This window comes from Delphinus delphis, chromosome 3 (genome assembly GCF_949987515.2).
Source record: "Delphinus delphis chromosome 3, mDelDel1.2, whole genome shotgun sequence".
Taxonomy (NCBI): domain Eukaryota; kingdom Metazoa; phylum Chordata; class Mammalia; order Artiodactyla; family Delphinidae; genus Delphinus; species Delphinus delphis.
Genome location: NC_082685.1, coordinates 159,772,541 through 159,790,074, shown reverse-complemented (window position 1 = coordinate 159,790,074; position 17,534 = coordinate 159,772,541). Strand labels below are relative to the sequence as shown.

Here is a 17,534-nt window from a genome sequence, read left to right as displayed (position 1 = left end):
CTATCATCACACTGAGAAAAACAATACCATCACAAATGCCTGAAATGTTTACGTTTGATTTAAATAAGTGAAGGCCCTGCAAGTTGCATTCCAACAAAGTCTTTATGAACGTACTGCTATCATAAACATGCCCTAGAATTTCCATTGGGGTTCCACAAAATGTATTCGATTTTTAGGATGAGTATAATAATTTTACAAGAAGGTGAATGAAGAAGGGCCTGGAGTAGCGGAAGACACTGATGCACAGCTTGAAATGTCCAATCCCCGTCACCTGTCCTTCCTTCAGACAAAATGGGAGAGTCAGAATGTCCCTGTCAGCTTCACGGATGAGGCGATGCCTTTGTTCTAGAAGAATTTGAGACGAGAATTCTAGGGAATTTTACAGTTATTAATCAAGTATCTGTACATCGAATGAAGTAAAGGAACAACAGCTATTGGTGGAGTATTTGATCTACTTTGGCTAAAAGGCAAAGCTGTTATATTTTCAAAAGAGAGGAGAGATTAGATCCTAAGTTGCTATATTCAAGAACTATTCCAGTTTCAGGCAAGATTTATTTTGCTTAACGTTTCTCATTTTATAGAAGCCAGACCTTTCGCTTCACTGGCCCCTGCAAACCTTAAGTAAGGTTATGACCGCAACTTGTATGATAAAAGGGCTATACATGCAGAATTTAGGGAGAGCGATTTTTTTTTAACGCATAAAGCTTTGAAAAATACAACACAGATTGTAGGTGGAAGCTGAATTAAACTTTTTAAAAGAAGAAAGACCTACCAAGGCATCTGTTCATTGCCCAGAGCAAATTAAACTATTTCACAGGATCTGGAAGCCTTATCAAATTTATCATGTGGCTATATATACAGCTTCTTATTTTTACTTGGTTGTGCTTTTTTAAAAGTTACAGTTCATCACTGTTAAAATAATTACTTTATGCCTATTACACCTTTCACAGAGTCAGTCTTTTCACGTAGAAAAAATACCTTTAGGACTCTTTCTTTTTTTTTTTGGCTGCACTAAGTGGCCTGCAGGATCCTAGTTCCCGGACCAGGGATAGAAACCAGGCCCTTGCACTGAAAACGCAGAGTCCTAACCACTGGACTGGCAGGGAATTCCCAATTTTTTTTCTTGAATTCTAAGTTTTATCTTTGGTAAGCATACATTTCTGCAGTTCCAACATTGATCACCAGGTGCAGCAGACAGACTCTTCCTTTGTTCCTTATTGGTTCACATAACAGAAATCCAGTAGCAGGGTGAGTGTCAGGACCTATTCGAACTGGTTTATGTCTTGGGGATGTTCTTACCTGATTTCTTTCTGTCTTTCTGCTTTGCTGCATGCATCTTCATGGTAAGGTGCATGCTCCTTTTTGATACACTATGGTTGGTAACAACTCCTAGGGTTATAATCCAGAGAGAGAGAGCACCATTTCCCCACCATTGACAACTTTGGCCATTTAAGTGCCCCTCTCTATCTGCCTAGTCAATCACTGGTCAGTGAGGATGGGTTCATGTTGATTGGCTTAGGACAGGCAGAGCTCCCTGCTGGAGACAGAGGTGAATTCACTGTCACCCAATCATGAGAGAGCTACACAGAGGCAGGCGGATGGAATGGATTCAGGGTGGGGGCAGTCACTGCACTCAGTGTACTGCTTTGGCCTCTCCTCCCTTCCAGTTCTGATTTAGAAGGATTCTGGCTATCTGTGAAGTACTCTGTTGCTGCCATTCATATTTTCTCAGTTGCTTTGTGCTCAGAGATGCCTCTTGGCAGGAATGGTTACCTCTCCTCCTATCAAATAGAATGGTGGCTTCCCACTGTGGTTCCAAGGGAACCTTCTCTCCCAACCCAAGGAAGGTGGAAGAGATGTAGGAGGAGAATAATGACACTCCTAGGGAGCATGGCAGGTAATAAAATTGGGTCTTTCATTTGGGCACAAAGAAAGATCACACTGGACATGCAAGGTCAAAAGTCGCACACCCAAAGGGAAGACATGGCAGTGAAATAACCCAGGAAATTTTTATATATGTTTTATATATATATATATAATTTCTTTTCAGTTGAGGAAAGAGGAAGTTGATTAACAACTCTAGCTCTTCCATTTGACCTTTAACTTTTAGGGTCCTGGTTTGTGGTTGTAAAGTGGTTTTTAGTTTTGCTAGAGGGGTGGTAACTTTTTTTTTTTTTTTCTGTACGCTGGCCTCTCACTGTTGTGGCCTCTCCCGTTGCGGAGCACAGGCTCCGGACGCGCAGGCCCAGCGGCCATGGCTCACGGGCCCAGCCGCTCCGCGGCATGTGGGATCCTCCCGGACCGGGGCACGAACCCGCATCCCCTGCATCGGCAGGCGGACTCTCAACCACTGTGCCATCAGGGAAGCCCTAAGGGTTGGTAACTTTTTGAGTCAGGGAGGAATAGAGAATGTGGGAGTCGAAAGGGGTCTTGAAGATGACCTCCTCCGATATTCCTCTCCCCGGTCTGATACGCTGCACTGATTGTTGCTGAAAAGTCTTGAGTAGCTTCAGGACCACCCAGCTAGTCAGGGAGTAAGTGTGGATCCGAGCTATGAATTCTGGTTTCTTCACTTAAGTGATTTCTTAACGGTATTTAGTGCCTTGTGTCTTCTCTGTGGCAGGAAAACCTGCTGTTGTAATCTTCTTTGCCAAGCAGGGCTGTTTGGATCTCTCTTAATTCCCTTCACAGAATTTTGACAATAGACTTCTGCTCATGACTTTCTAATAAATGGGCCGTGTGGGATGGGAAACATAATAAGATCCTAAGATTGTCTTGTATTAAATAAGATTAAGATCTGAAATGTATAGCCCTTTTTTTCCCCTTTCACCGTTGGTAGACTTACTGCTTATGTGTGAAAGGAGGAGAGTCAATGCCTTTTAAGATTTATTATTCAGAATTTCCACAAATTTGGATAAATCATCACAGACAATTAAGGTAAACATAAATAAACATGCTTTGTATAAAATCCCTAAAATCAGTGAGTGGCCATAGGGTGCAAAGGTCCGTAATTGTCTGGGTTTGGGTCACCTAAAGCCACAAAATATTGCTGCCTGTCCCTTTACAACACTTTCTGTTGAAAGGTGAGGTTGGTATTTTCTCCACTCTTTCCCTGTCCTCCATGTCCTGCAGTAACGTAACCTCTGTCACCGAGATGGCTTGATGATGGAATTGTGTTGGACATGGTGTCCGGCACATGGGATGTTGAATGAATGAGTGCGTGGATTGAGAAGAGGCACCTACGACTTTGTCACTTGAGCCTCCTGATGCCAGGAAACAAGCATGTGTCTTTGAATTCGCCCTCAGATCCTGCTGAAACAGCCTTGAACTTCAGAAAGAACCATGTCTTTCCCTGCCCATCTGGATTAAGCCAAACACGGTCTTCTCATGATCTTTGGGACATAGTAGTCCTTCAGAACTTTGGAGGAAAATCATTGGTTCAAATTGTAGTGAGGGTGTTACTAGCATGAAACTGTCTTGTGAATGACTTACAGTATGATGGAAATTCTTGTGCTGACGCACTACCCTTTAGCCTGTCCATGGTCTGATCCTCTCATTACTCTGCTCAGAAACCCAGCTGTGAAGCACCATCTGTCAGCAGCGGCAGCAGCAACCGTCTTAGTGTCAGCTGACATCTGTGTTAACTCTGGAGGAATTGCCTGAAGGCCGTTTTAGGTGGGTGTGACGCTCGCGGGGAGCAGGCTCCGCCTTGGTGCCTTTTGTGAAATACTGCCTGGCCTTTTCAACTTAAAACCACCCGTGATGGAGTGCCAAGTGCTTGCTTTTTCGCGTGCTGGAAGACTCTTTTAGGACTTCTGCATTCCATGATACATTAAACCTTATGGCTAATCTTCCTTCTCCTCTCATAATACTGCCATGCAGTGAGACTTGAGTAAATGCTCAGATGATAGACTCAGGGTAGGATTTTCTGCTTTCTGCTTCATTCTGCAGAAAATGGCGTTGGGGAATCTACTGGGTTGAATCTACTGGGTCCTCCCCCTCCCTTCCTGAAACATCAGAATGTGACGTTATTTATTTATTTATTTATTTTTTTAATTTTTTTTTTTTTTTGGCGGTACGTGGGCTTCTCACTGTTGTGGCCTCTCCCGTTGCGGAGCACAGGCTCCAGACGCGCAGTCTCAGCGGCCATGGCTCACGGGCCCAGCCGCTCCGCGGCATGTGGGATCTTCCCAGACCGGGGCACGAACCCGTGTCCCCTGCATCGGCAGGCGGACTCTCAACCACTGCGCCACCAGGGAAGCCCGACGTTATTTAGAAATAGGGTCGTTGCAGGTGTAATTATTAAGATGAGGGCACACTGGAGTAGGGTGGGCCCTTAATTCCATAAGGCTGGCGTCCTTCCAAGAAGGGATACAGAGTCACATGGAAGGAAGATGGCCATTTGATGACAGGCAGAGGTTGGAGGTACGCTGCCACAAACCAAGGAATGCCAAGGATTGCTGACAACTGCCAGAAGCCAAGAGAGAGATTCTTGGCATGGAGGAGATTCTCTCTAGAGCCCTTGGAGGGAGCACGGCCCTGCTGGCACCTCGATTTCAGACTTCCAGCTTCCAAGACTGTGAGACAATACACTTCTCTTGTTTTAAGCCATCCAGGTAGTGGTAATTTGTTACAGCAGCCCTAGGAAGCTAATACAGAGTACTATACAGTGTGTCGCCACTGGGAATCTGTATGAATTTTGTTAAGCTCAGTTTGCATGCTCAACACATGGCCATTATGTAAAGACTAACGTTTGGAGTAACATAGATACAACTGGTGCCCGTAAGGAAGGGCTAGTGCTTTTTAGGAAATAGTACGAGAACAGGGCTATTTCATTAGGAGTAAATTTCCAGTTTACTCACTCAGTCAGTCCTTCAGTCTTATGCCAGTTCATTCAACACACATGTACTGATTGACCATAATATGCCAAGCACAGTGCTTGCTCTGAAGAGTAGAGCAGTGAACAGAATAGTTATGGAATCTGCCCTTGTGAAGTTGAGAATCCAGTGGAGGAGAAAGACAGGAATTTGTTCATAATCAACCTACATATTTTTTAACATCATTATAAAAGAAGAAAGTCACGCTAAAAAGCGATGAGATTTTGTGAATCATTTAGTATTTGGGAATATCACTTAATGATCCTATTTAAAAACTTAAACCTACTGCATTTATGTTCAATTCTATTTCTGTGTCTGTGTTTTATATCCTCACCCAGTATAGACGGTCTTGTTTTTCTACTGCTAATCATAATCCTTCACATGCAGTAGGTTTAGCATGTAGTTGCTGAATTAAATTGAATTATTGATTAAGAATAAAAGTAGGGAGGATGGTTAATAATAGCTAACATCTATTAAGTATCTATTATATATATGCCTTATAGAATTGACCTCTTTTTTTTTTTTTTTTTTTTGCAGTATATGGGTCTCTCCCTGCTGTGGCCTCTCCCGTTGCGGAGCGCAGGCTCCGGACGCGCAGGCTCAGCAGCCATGGCTCACGGGCCCAGCCGCTCCGCGGCATGTGGGATCTTCCCGGACCAGGGCCCGAACTCGTGTCCCCTGTATCGGCAGGCGGACTCTCAACCACTGCGTCACCAGGGAAGCCCTAGAGTTGACCTCATTTTATTCTCATAGGTGTTTCTATGAGTTTCTATTTCCCAGTACACCACTTTACAGATGGAGAGACTGAGGGTCTCAGAAAGTAAAAAAACTTCCTCCACCTCAACCAGCTAGTTAGCGGCAAAGCCAAGATGTGGGTCCAAGCAGTGGGCAGTCAGGCTCCACGCCCTGGGCCTCACCTCCGGCTTTAGAAACACTTGCAGGCATCCTGCTGCCTTCCATGGATTCGTTTAAGAGGACTGTGTCGGAATCCTGTGCCTTCCTTCTTTTTCTTTTTACTAATCACAGACTCCGGGAGTAATGCAGAAAAGATTGGCTTTAATTCACATTTTTGTCTAAGAAAATCTTCTTTCCTCACCAAGGTAAAAAGAGCATGACACTAGAATGTGGAATGATTGCTGATCACTTACATCATTTCTATTTAATTCTTTCTCTCTTTAGCCTTTGGCTTATAAGCTAATGTCACTTAAATGACTAGATACCCTGCAGGGTCGTGTGTGGTTAAGCCCAGCCTTGCATTTCACGTCATGGTTTCACTTGTGTGGTGTTGGAGCGGGGAATTCCGCTCCTGTGCTGTCTGCCTTGAGGCCGAAGCTGTTGCTTTTCCTAGAGAGAATGTGGACCATCCCCAGGAAGAGGGCAAAGGGGACGTCCCCAGGCCTCTCCTGGCTGTCCAGCTCCAATCAAAGCCCCACGGGCTTTGGAAGAGCCAAGCTTTGTGCAGCAGGTGTGTGTTCGGGTCTCAGAGCCCTGTGCTGCTCCATTAGCGTCTGTGATGTGGGCTGGTTGGCAGCCCATCCTGGAAGCTGCTGCAGGATTGTAAGTAAATGACTCCAGAGGAGCTGCTGACTCAGCCGTGGGGTTGTCCCTGTTCCTCTCCTGGAAGAACTCTGTGTACTTTGTTCGCCTGCTCCAGCCGCAGCCCTCAGGATCTGATTTCAGCTGGAAACAAGCAGCTCTAGAAGTTTCAAAGTTAAAAACCACAAGTATTGAATCCAGCACTCTGTCATGGCAGCATCATTCCCAGTAGCTACAAGGTGGAAACACCCCAAGTGGCCATCAGTATGCCCCCCAAAGTGGTACATACACACAATGGAATACTATTCACCCCTAAAAAGGAATGAAGTACTGATACAGGCTACAATCTGGATGAACCTTTGAAAACGTGATACGTACAAAAAGCCAGACACAAAAGGATGAAGATTGTATGATTCCGTTTATATGAAATATCTAGAATAAGCTTATTTGTAGAGATGGAAAGCAGGTTAGAGGTTACCAAGGGCTGGAGGACAGAGGAATGGGGAGTTACTGGGTAATTGTACAGAATTTCTGGGTCAGGTCATGGAAAAGTTTGTAAACAGTAGTGGTGGGTGTACAACAGTCTGAATGTAATGGATGCCACTGAATTGTACACGTAAAAAATAGTTAAGATGGCAAATTTTATGTTATATGTGTTTTTAAAATAATGAAAAAAATGCAGCACCCTGAACCAGATCTTGCATCTCTCAGCAATGAGCTAACTGTCGAAAACCATCCTTGGCTTTTCTCAGGCTGGACATAAACCTGTGAGAACTGTGGCCTTGTAGGGGAAGGGCCCAGCACACGGGCAGGGTGAAGGAGGTGCTCAGTTAACGGGTCTTGTTTCCTGTTTCTGCCTGGACTGCCCCCCAGTTACAGCATGTGTGGCCTGCTCAGTGGCCCTGAGGTCACTTGTTAGGTGCTTTGGAAACTGGAGTAAAGAAAGTTCCAGTTAAGACATTAAATGGCTTGAAAGGGGAAAAAAAAAAAAATCAACACATGACTGAAAGTTCTCTATTTCCTTTCCTTTCCTTTCTTCTTCTTGTCCTCCTGAGACTGTATTTCCAATCTTTACCAGGAAAGAACAAAAAATGGAGAAGCAAAGCAAAGGACATCATCTACTATTCTTCACTCACAATAAAGTGAGGCAGGGGCTCAGGACTTGATTCCTCCTCGTTTCACTCTAGTTCAGCGTCTCCAACTCTGGAGAACTCATCTATTAAATCCCCGCTGGCCTGCAAGAGCTAATACGTGTTCACAGTATGTGTTGAGTTTCTTTCCAAAAACTAATATGCACCTGGGCCAGGGATTAATCCAGATCATTTTTTGAGGTAACTAATATTATTATTCTGTATATACAGACATTTGAACTGTGTATCAAAGAAGATAAGAAACTATCTCAAGGTAACAATCAGGCAAATAACAGTGAATTCAACACACAAACATGACCCACTGCTCCCGTGATCTAATTCTGAGATACAGAAAAAAAAAAAGAGAAACTCTCTTTCCTTTGGTGTGGACATTTAATATTAAAGCAGACTATTATGGTGCACGGCAGCCACTTGGAAACAAGGTGCGGGAGAGAAACAGGAAATAAGGGGCTAAGGCCCTCACCACGTGGGTCCACGTGCTCCTTTGTAGATTTCCTGTCCGAGGTCTGTGGCTGAAATCTGCAGGAATGAGTTCAGTGCATATAGTCTGGAGTTGATAAAGGGCATCAATTTTGCAGCGGATTTCTTGGACTCTTTAAGAGTGTTAGAAATCATAGGACCCCACTGATTCATTTTTTTGTTACGTCTTGATTGATCTTTTCTGTTTTCCCCTTTACCTTCCTCATGTTATCAATAAATAACAACGGAATGTCTGACTGTCTTGTTTTAAACGTCTGCATTTGCACAGTCAGCCTGGGCACTGGGAAAGAGAAGAGAGAAGAAACTTAGTGTTGCAATTTTATATATGAGGATTTTTATATTAGAAGAGACTTAAAATCCTATTCTAATAGGGTCCCCATTTAATGAACATTCTCCTCTTCAGACATTGGGAAAACCTGTCACCCTCTAACAGAAAGCCTGAAGGAATCAATGATTGGAATCACATTCTTCTGCCAACATTCCCAGGTTAACAGTGTGCCCCAAGTGACCGAAATGATTGACCCACCAACTAATTTGTCCATACAGTGGTTCACGTTTACACGTGTGTATGTTCACCTGTTCACAGACAATGCTTACCAACTTCAGTGCGTTATTAGTCTTTGCTTGCTTTGGTATTTGTATATTTGATACCTAATTGTTTGTTCAATTGCCCTCATTTGGGCCTCTAGCCTCCACTTGGGAGGAAATTCAATAAAAAGCCAAATTTTACTGTACCAAATCCAGCAGGCACGGTTTGGCTATGCTAACAACTCCTAATGAGGGTTTTGGCCATTGGTCAAATAAACAAACTTTCATGTAGCAGTTGGATAGAAAGCAGAATTGCCAACTCTGTTTATGCTTGAGGGATTTTTTGCTGGATCTATAAGGCATGTAGAATTTATATGCGTATGTAATATTTACTTACCATTATATAATAGTAAAATAATAATTAGTGTTTCAAATTTCATTTCTTGTTTCCTGATACAAATTGAACTGTGATAAATGTGTCAATAGTAAACACTCGTGGTGGACTCTGGCCGGGACCGGATGTGATTGAATGCTTTACAGCCCCTAGCTCAGAGCAACCTCTCCCACGCTGAAAGGTGGCGGTACAGTTCCCCTATTCTTAGTAGAGAAAATAGGTAGTTGGTTTTGTTTGTTTGTTTGTTTTTATCCATGTTTTATGGATGAAGGCAGTGAAGCTTAGAGAGTTTGAGAGATCTTCTCCCGGGCATGGTGCATGGAAGTGGTAAACATGGATTTTGAACTCCCGTGGGTCTGACGTCGTGATGGACAGTTGTACGTGTCAGCTTGGCCAGGCTGTAGTACCCAGCTGTGGACTCAGACGCTAATCTAGGTGTTGCTGGGAAGGTGTTTTGTGAATGTGGTGAACACTTGCAATAGTTGACATTAAGGAGACTACTGTTGATGGTTACTGTCGACTGGACCGTGGGCCTTCAATCCAATCACTTGAAGGTCTTAAAAGCAAAATGTGAGATTTACTGGAAAAGAAGGAGTTCTGCCTCGAGGCTGCAGCATTAACTCCTTCCTGAGTTTCCATCCTGCTGGCCTGCCTACCCTACAGATTTCCAACTTGTCAGTTTCAACTATCCTGTGAGCCAATTCCTTTAAATCCCTCTCTGACTCTGTATCTATATATATTATATGTGTTGATATTATATATATATCTTACATATATGCATATATGAATAACCCTATGTATATATATTTATAGAAATAATGCCATAATTTTCCCTGGTCATTACATGTATCCTGATAGGAGATATTTACACATCTCCTATCAGTTCTGTTTCTCTGGAGAAGGACATCAAAGCCTGGGCACCATGACACCCATTTGCAAAAAGTGAAAGAGGTTTCCATCTCCACATTACAGGAGATGAAACAAGATTCAGAGTTTGAGAGACGTGCTCATAGATACGCATGTGGCTTGGAGATGGTAGAGCTCAGGTTTGAGGCCAGAGACTCCAGAGATAGTGCTCGAAACACTCGAACCCAAATCACTCCAACTGCATGAGAAGTGGGCAGCTGTGATGGATACAGGACAGGGCGGCTGATGTCTGTTAATCACTTGTATGTGTGACGGTCGCCGCGCTGAGCACTTTGCCTGGTCCTCCTGGGTTCTTGGTACAGCTTCCTGTGGAGGTCAAGGCATCGGTCAGAAGGAGAAGCTCCTGGCTGCTTCTCAGACCGTATGGCAGGTCTGAATCACCTGGAGGGCATGTGGAAACACAGGTGGCTGGGCCCTCCCCCACCCCCGCCCCGCTTCCCATTTAAGGGCAGGGGAGATGAAGCTCTGCCTTTTGTAGTGGAGCCGTCACAGAATCTGTAGATATATTTTGAAACCAGCGCACCTCAGTTCTTGCTGGTATTAGTGTTTTCTCAGGTCTGGCTGTGCTTCCCCTGCAGCCCTCTGTGGTGATCAGCTCTTGTTCTGGCTGTGGAAGCATCACATCCGCTAAGCGGACTCCCCTAGGCGGGTCCCCAGCAGACGCTCCTCTGCTTGGGGTCCTGTCGCTGCCACAAGGGATCCCAGGCGACTCCAGGAAGTCGCACCTCCGGAGCTCCCTGAGTCCAGCCAGATTACCCTGCAGCCTGACGTGGCCACGCGTCTGGTTGGTGCTGGGGTGTCTAAGGGCGATGATCTCCGGTGTGCTAATTATAGGGAGCGAGGTGACAGCACCCCTCTGTGCCCAGAGCTTCTCTTTATCTAACACACCGCCCCCTCTCTCAGAGGAAGCCCAGAGAGAGAAACAGGATGCAATCTGGGTATGTCTTACCTGTGCTTCCCTTTTGCCTGGTCCTTTCCAGTTATTTCCCTAGGCTGGGCTTCCTGCCCCATCTTCCCACCACCTCCCTCTGGTCTGGACTTCCCTTATATAAAACTCCAGGATCGAATCTGACAGGTCTGGCCCTTGGTTTGCTAAAGGAGGTGAGATATGTTGGCAGTCCCTTCCTAAGACAATAACTTAGCTCACAGAAACATTGTCACACGACAGATGTGTTTTTGACTATTAGAAACCAAGTATCCCCTTGTTCTTTCCTTCTGAGGTCCTCCTGTGACAGTTCTTCTGTAAGTGCCCCCTCTCCTCCTGCCCACAACACACACACCTTTTCCCTTTCCACTTGAACTCACTGGGGAGATGGTTATGCTTCCAGAAGCAAGGCAGAAGAGACGAGCATATTAATAGTATCCAAAATATGAAACCCACTACACTAAGATTTATTGAGTATTTTCTGAATGCACTCTCCTAAGTGATATATCTGCATGATTTTATGTAATCTCACTCCACCCTGTTTATAGCTGAAAACACTAAAGCATCGAGGGGTTTTATCGTTTGCTCAATACTAGTAAGTGGCAAATCCAGGTATAAACCCCGGCCTCCTGACTCTAGATCCTACACCCTACCCACTTAAGTGTACGTGAAAGCTGGTTACAAGCTGTGAAACCAGATTTAATACAAGATTATATGTAGTTGATCCTCACTATTTGTGGATCCCATATTTGCAGATTTGCCTACTAGCTGAAATTTATTTGTAACCCCAGAAGGGGACTCACGATGCTTTCATGGTCATCCTCGGATGTGCACAGAGGGTGAAGAATTTGAGTGGCCGGGCGTGCAGGATCCCAGCTGAGGTTGAGCCAGGCTGACTTCTTGTTTCAGCTCTCATGCTGCAAGTAAGGGTCCTTATAGTCTCTGCAGCGCCACGTGTTTCACATTTTTATGTTTTTATTGGTGAATTCACCATTTGAAATGTGTAGTGCTGAAGAGCTAGGTGTCTAGAGTTCCTAAGTGCAGGAAGGCTGTGATAGGCTTTACCTGTGTTAGGTCAGCTTCCTTTAGGCTTGAGTCGCAGTGCTGTCGGCCTTGAGTTCAATGTTAATGTATGAACAATATATATTAAGTAAGGTGTCTGTATTTTCTTTTCTTTTTTTAAAATGTTTTTATCTTATATTGGAGCATAGCTGATTAACAATGTTGTGTTAGTTTCAGGTGTACAGCAAATTGATTCAGTTATACATATACATGTATCTATTCTTTTTCACATTCTTTTCCCATTTAGGTTATTACAGAATACTGAGCAGAGTTCCGTGTGCTATACAGTAGGTCCTTGTTGGTTATCTAATTTAAATATAGCAGTGTGTACATGTCAATCCCAGACTCCAGGGTGTGTTTAAAACCACGCATAAAACAAGTTTACGTATTGATGGGTTGACAAAAATGTGATCAGAGGCTCACAGACACCTAATCCTGTGTTTCCCCTCAGAGCAATGATTCCCTGTCGTTAATTCAGTGTTTACAGAGACTTCAAGGAACTTAACAAGAATGGACTGTATCGATCTCTCTGTTACCTTGCTTTCCTTAATTAGTTAATTCATTAAATACTCAGACATTTAAGAATGCTTTACTTATCAAAAGGCATACATTCTTAATGGAGGTGATATCACCCCCAAGGGGACAAAAGTTGGTTCTTGCGGTGGAGGGGAGTGAAAATCTTATTCTTTTTATATAAAAAGCAGATATATATATATATATATATATATATATATATATATATATATATATATATACACACACACACAGTACATAAGAAATCTGCAGTACAGCTGTGGTATTACAATTTCAGTTGGAGGGTGATAAGGAAAAATGTCTAAAAAAGTTTCCTTGGAGGGAGGGCCATCATGAAACAAAGGTTGATACACACAGTTGTAGGGCACAGTGAATGATATGATGAAGCATCTAAAGTATTTACTAGACTATGCAGCACAGCATATGCGTTCAGTGTTAGCTATTTATTAGAAAAATCATTAATAATAGTATTTGTTTCCTCAATCTTCTTCCCTTTCTTCATAGGCCAGCATTTCCTATACTGCAGATCATGGTCTTCTGAGGGATCTGCCCACACATTTTCAGATCTGTCTGAAAATTTCTCCTGAAATTTGTTGTTCTCTTTTGTGCTTTAATTTTTATGATGATCTTAAAGATGATGCTTGCATACCGGTCCTCTTTGTAGCAGAGTCCTCCCACAAGACTTCATTGCCCAAGTTTGCACCTGGCTTTTAAGGAGGGAGCTCTCCTTCAGTGGTTATAGGCCAGTAAGGGATAAAAGAAGAGCAGACTGAAAGCACGTGAATGATACAGTCAGAGCAAGTGAGGGCCAACTGACGTGCACCCTGTTGTAGCAGGAAGGACTCCCCAAGTTCAAGTGGGTGGAAGTGGTGGGCAGGGCGAGTCCCCAGAGGGCCAGGGTAGTGTGGACATGCCCAACCCAAGAGCCCATTGGCTTCAGGAGCCAGTGCTGTATTTACGTTTTCAAGGGCAATGTCATCTCAGCAAAATAACATCATCTGCCAGGTTAAATTAATGCTGTTCATTTGAATTTTATGGGTTTTATTGTTTTCATGTCCAATTCGTTAGTTTGTTTTGGTCTTATTGTTGAATCAGATCTAAGGCAGATGGAGGTCATTTCTAGTTTTCCATTTGTGCATCACAAATAACAATATAATAAAAATAATTTCTATAAGTTAGTGGTGCACAATAATTTTTTTTTTGCCACATTACAGTAGTATTTGCATGACTCAGGTTTGAGGAACGACCATGGACTCATAGAATCATAGACTATTTGAGCTGCTGGGAATCCCTTAGTCCAACCATCTCCCCTATCAGATGTCGACACTGAGAAGTGAATGTCCAAGGTCAGAGAACAAGGGAGCAGCAGACTGAGGTCAGAGACCAGGTTGACATACTTCTAACTAGGTACCAGGTCCAACATGTCAGCCCCCACTGAGGGTGAACCATGGCAGATAAATGGTGCTGCCTGACTCATATAAATGCCGCCACAAAGGCCTGACATACTGATGGAGAGTTTCTGCACTGTCTGCTAACTCTGAGAGAGGAGGATGTGAAATAGGCAGAAATGATGGGAATAACAGAATTGTTTCAGAGCCATAAGTTATAATGAGCAGTGGTGAGAAGCAACAGCCATTGAACTTCACAGCTCTGGTGATATCACCCATGAGCTTGGATTGTTCCATTACTCTCAACATTAGCAAACAAAATCCTGAAGCTCTTTCAATTGAAGCCCATTTGTGCTTTTCTAGTTTGTCCTTTTTATAGACTATAAACTCACTCTACCTAACTGGGGTGTGTACACTATGCCGGGAAGACTGTTGGAAAACAGTGTTTCTCAGCTTAATGGAAGAGTTTAGATCATAACTTGGGGTGTGAAAAGAGTTCATCTGGGATGTAATTGGTTGGTGACTGTTTTAGTTTTCTATTGCTGCGTAACAAATTACCATGAATTTAGCAGCAGCTTACTGCAAGATATCTATTATTTCACTGTTTCCTTGGGTCGCGATTCTGGGCTTGGATCAGCTGGGTCTTTTGTTCAGGATCTTGCGAAGCTGCAGGCAAGGTGTTGACCAGAGCTGCTTTCTCATGTGAGGTTGGGGTCTTCTTCCCTGCTCATGTGGGATTGGTAGAATTCATTTCCTTGCAGTTGTGGAACTCATGGTGGTTTGCTTCTTCAAGACCAGTAGGAAGGATCTCTCTCCTCTAGGCTCTTTAAAAGGGTTTACTTATGTATTTAGGTCAGGCCCACCCAGGATAATCACCCTTTTGATTAAAGTTAATGCTATAGGAAACTTAATTACATTGGCAAAATCCTCTCACCATTGCCATGTCCTGTTGCTTAGTGGCAAATTGCAAGTTCTATCCATACTCAAGGGGAGCAGGTTACCAAGGGCATGGACACTGGCTTAGCCTGTCCAGGTTGCTACAACAAAATACCATAGACTAGGTGGCTTATAACAACAGATATTTCATTCTCACAGTTTTGGAGGCTGAAAAGTTTGAGATCAAGGTGTCTGGTGAGGACCTGCTTCCTGGTTCGTAGACGGCCATATTTTCCCTGTGTCCTCATGGTAGAAGGGGCAAGGGAGCTCTCTGGGGTCTCTTCAATAAGGGCACTAATCCCATTGATGAGGGCTCCACCCTTATGACCTAATCACCTCCAAAGGCTAATCACCTCCTAATACCATGGCATTGGGGATTAGGTTTTAAGATATGAGTTTTAGGGAACATAAACATTCAGCCTGTAGCAGGTACCATGGGGATCATCTTAGAATGCTGTCCACCATGGTCATTGGCACTTCCCTCCTGAGGCAGTGAGTGTGGTTCATATTTGTAGACTTTCATGTGCATTTGCAGAATGTCTGCAATATTAATGTATATGTTCAAATTAAAATTTAGAAGAGTAGAAACTCAGTTGTGAGCTGAGGTGAGGTTATTTAGACCAGGGTTTCTCAACTTCAGCAAATTGATGTTCTGGGCTGCATAATTCTTTCTTGTGAGGTGCCGTTGTATACGCTGTAAGATGTGGAGCAGCATCCCTGGCCTCTACCCACTGGATCCCAGTAGCACACCTTCCCCAGTTGTGACAATTAAAAATACCACCAGTCATTACCAGATGTCCACTTGAGGGAGAGGCACCCCCATTTGAGAAGTCCTGCATTAGAAAAACAAAGTGGGTTTTTTTTGGTTTTGTTTGTTTTAATGAAGAACCCATTAAAGCAGGGAATTTGTTTTTTAAGGTGATGCAGCTGTTTGGAGCCAGCAGGCTCTCGCTCCTTGGCTAATGCCTCATTCTTAGATTTGTCTTTAGCCTTTATTAGGAAACGTATAGTTGCAAAGAAAAACTTAATACTGTAGATGTGTTTCCCACATGGACTTTCTTATCCACATGTATGCCAAAACAAGATTACGTTATCATATTTGACTATGTTTTATAATCTTGTCTGAATTTATAGTCAAGCCATATTATAATAGGGCTTTAGTTCTACTATGACATGGGTCAGATATTTCCCAAAAGATATTTAATGCCTAAGGCAAGGAACCTAATGAACTCCTTTCTTGGTATTATGGCTTCTTTCTTGGAAACAAGTGATATGGCTTGGTAAGGGATGGAGTGGAAGGCACGGTCCAGTGCTGAAATTACAAAACTCAAAAGCTGCTCGTTCCTGTTTTCTCTAGGCAAAGGCAGCTCAAGCATCTCATCCGACGTGAGTTCAAGTACAGATCACACGCCGACCCAAGCCCAGAAGAATGTGGCTACCAGTGAAGGTAGGCATCTGCTCTTCATTATCTCTTGCCCTCTGGTCACAGTGCTGGCTGTGTTTGGAAGACACGTAAAAGGTGTGAGTTTCAGTTTTGTTCTACTGAGTGGAAGCATATGAGATTCTTAAATATGAGAAGGCCAAGGTTTTCCCAGGTTTCTTTTTTGTTGCATTGCTGTCACCATCTACTAAAGTTGTTTTGATATGGTTTAAGGTAAATGCTGTTATTTTGTGAAACTATAACAGGCTGACTTTTGGGAAGTGTTTATGAATGACATATCTTGTTTTTCAGTATGAAAAACATTATGATTGTAAAATATTTATGCTGCAGTTGAAAGTTCCTGCAAGAACTTTCAAAATAGGCACACCTGGAATTCAGGATTTTGATAACGGGAAGGTCATAGTCATGGGATTTGTAGAACTTGAACTATTCCCACTACCTGGGGAGTAGGAAAAGAGGTTTGTTTGATTCTTTAAAGAGTAAGTGAAAAGTCCTGCTTGTCAGAACAAAGATTGGTTGCACTGATATTCTTGATAAAGAATTTGACTATATGTAGTAGCACATGTTGGAATTTAATTGCTTCCCAATAGTTGAGAAGCTTTTCAGTTATTACTTACTCGTTTGAGTGTGGAAATCATTGTTTCTATTGTAGTTATTTAGTGGAAAGTTGACCCAATTATGGAATCGGCTCCTTTTATTTTAAGGTGAAACACATTTAAATGACTTCTTTTCTGAAGAAGAGTTCTTTCTAAACGCATTGTTGAATGAAGGTCCATGGAAGACGCGAATGCCGTTTATCATGAAAGACTTGTGAGGTGTCAGCCGATTTTCTCACGACACTGTATAGAGCCTACTTTCCTAGTGTGCAGGGTGTTGTGGAAACACCGTTTCCAGTCTTTGTTTCAGAGGCTTAATTTCTGCTGCTTGTAATATCGGGAAACGCACTCAGAGCCTGGTGTTGGTCATGTCGGTTGTTTGATTGCTCTTGATCTGCACTACAGGGTATGCATTAATGATGATGCTTTACTTCTGTTGTGTGTATCTTCTCTTTGGGTATTCTTTGACTTGGTGTGTTTCAAATAAGAATTATCTCCTCTGGGTTAATTATCCCCAGACTGACAGATAAATAGCTTTTACAACTGGATTGTATTCCCTTGTGTTTTGTGCCTTAGCGTTGTTTTTACCGGCATTCTGTGGCAAACAGATGGGGGTGTTCTCCTTAATGGAGTGAAGAATCAGGTAGCAATCCAGCTTTGTCAAGTTTGTGCCTGTTCATTCAAATATGGGGATTAGATCATTCTTGAAATTCAGTTAAGGTAATGTGCAAATCGGGTAAATTGATTTTTAGACCTTTG

At 43.1% G+C, this 17,534-nt stretch overlaps 1 protein-coding gene across 1 annotated transcript in view; it reads left to right on the top strand.

Annotated features, from left to right (window-relative positions):
* Nucleotides 1–17,534, top strand: part of FBXL7 (F-box and leucine rich repeat protein 7) — a 415,738-nt gene that overhangs the window by 99,133 nt on the left and 299,071 nt on the right. Inside the window, exon 2 of the mRNA XM_060007103.2 lies at nucleotides 16,096–16,185. Within this exon, the coding sequence (XP_059863086.1) occupies nucleotides 16,096–16,185 (90 nt within the window). The remainder of the gene's footprint in view (nucleotides 1–16,095; nucleotides 16,186–17,534) is intronic.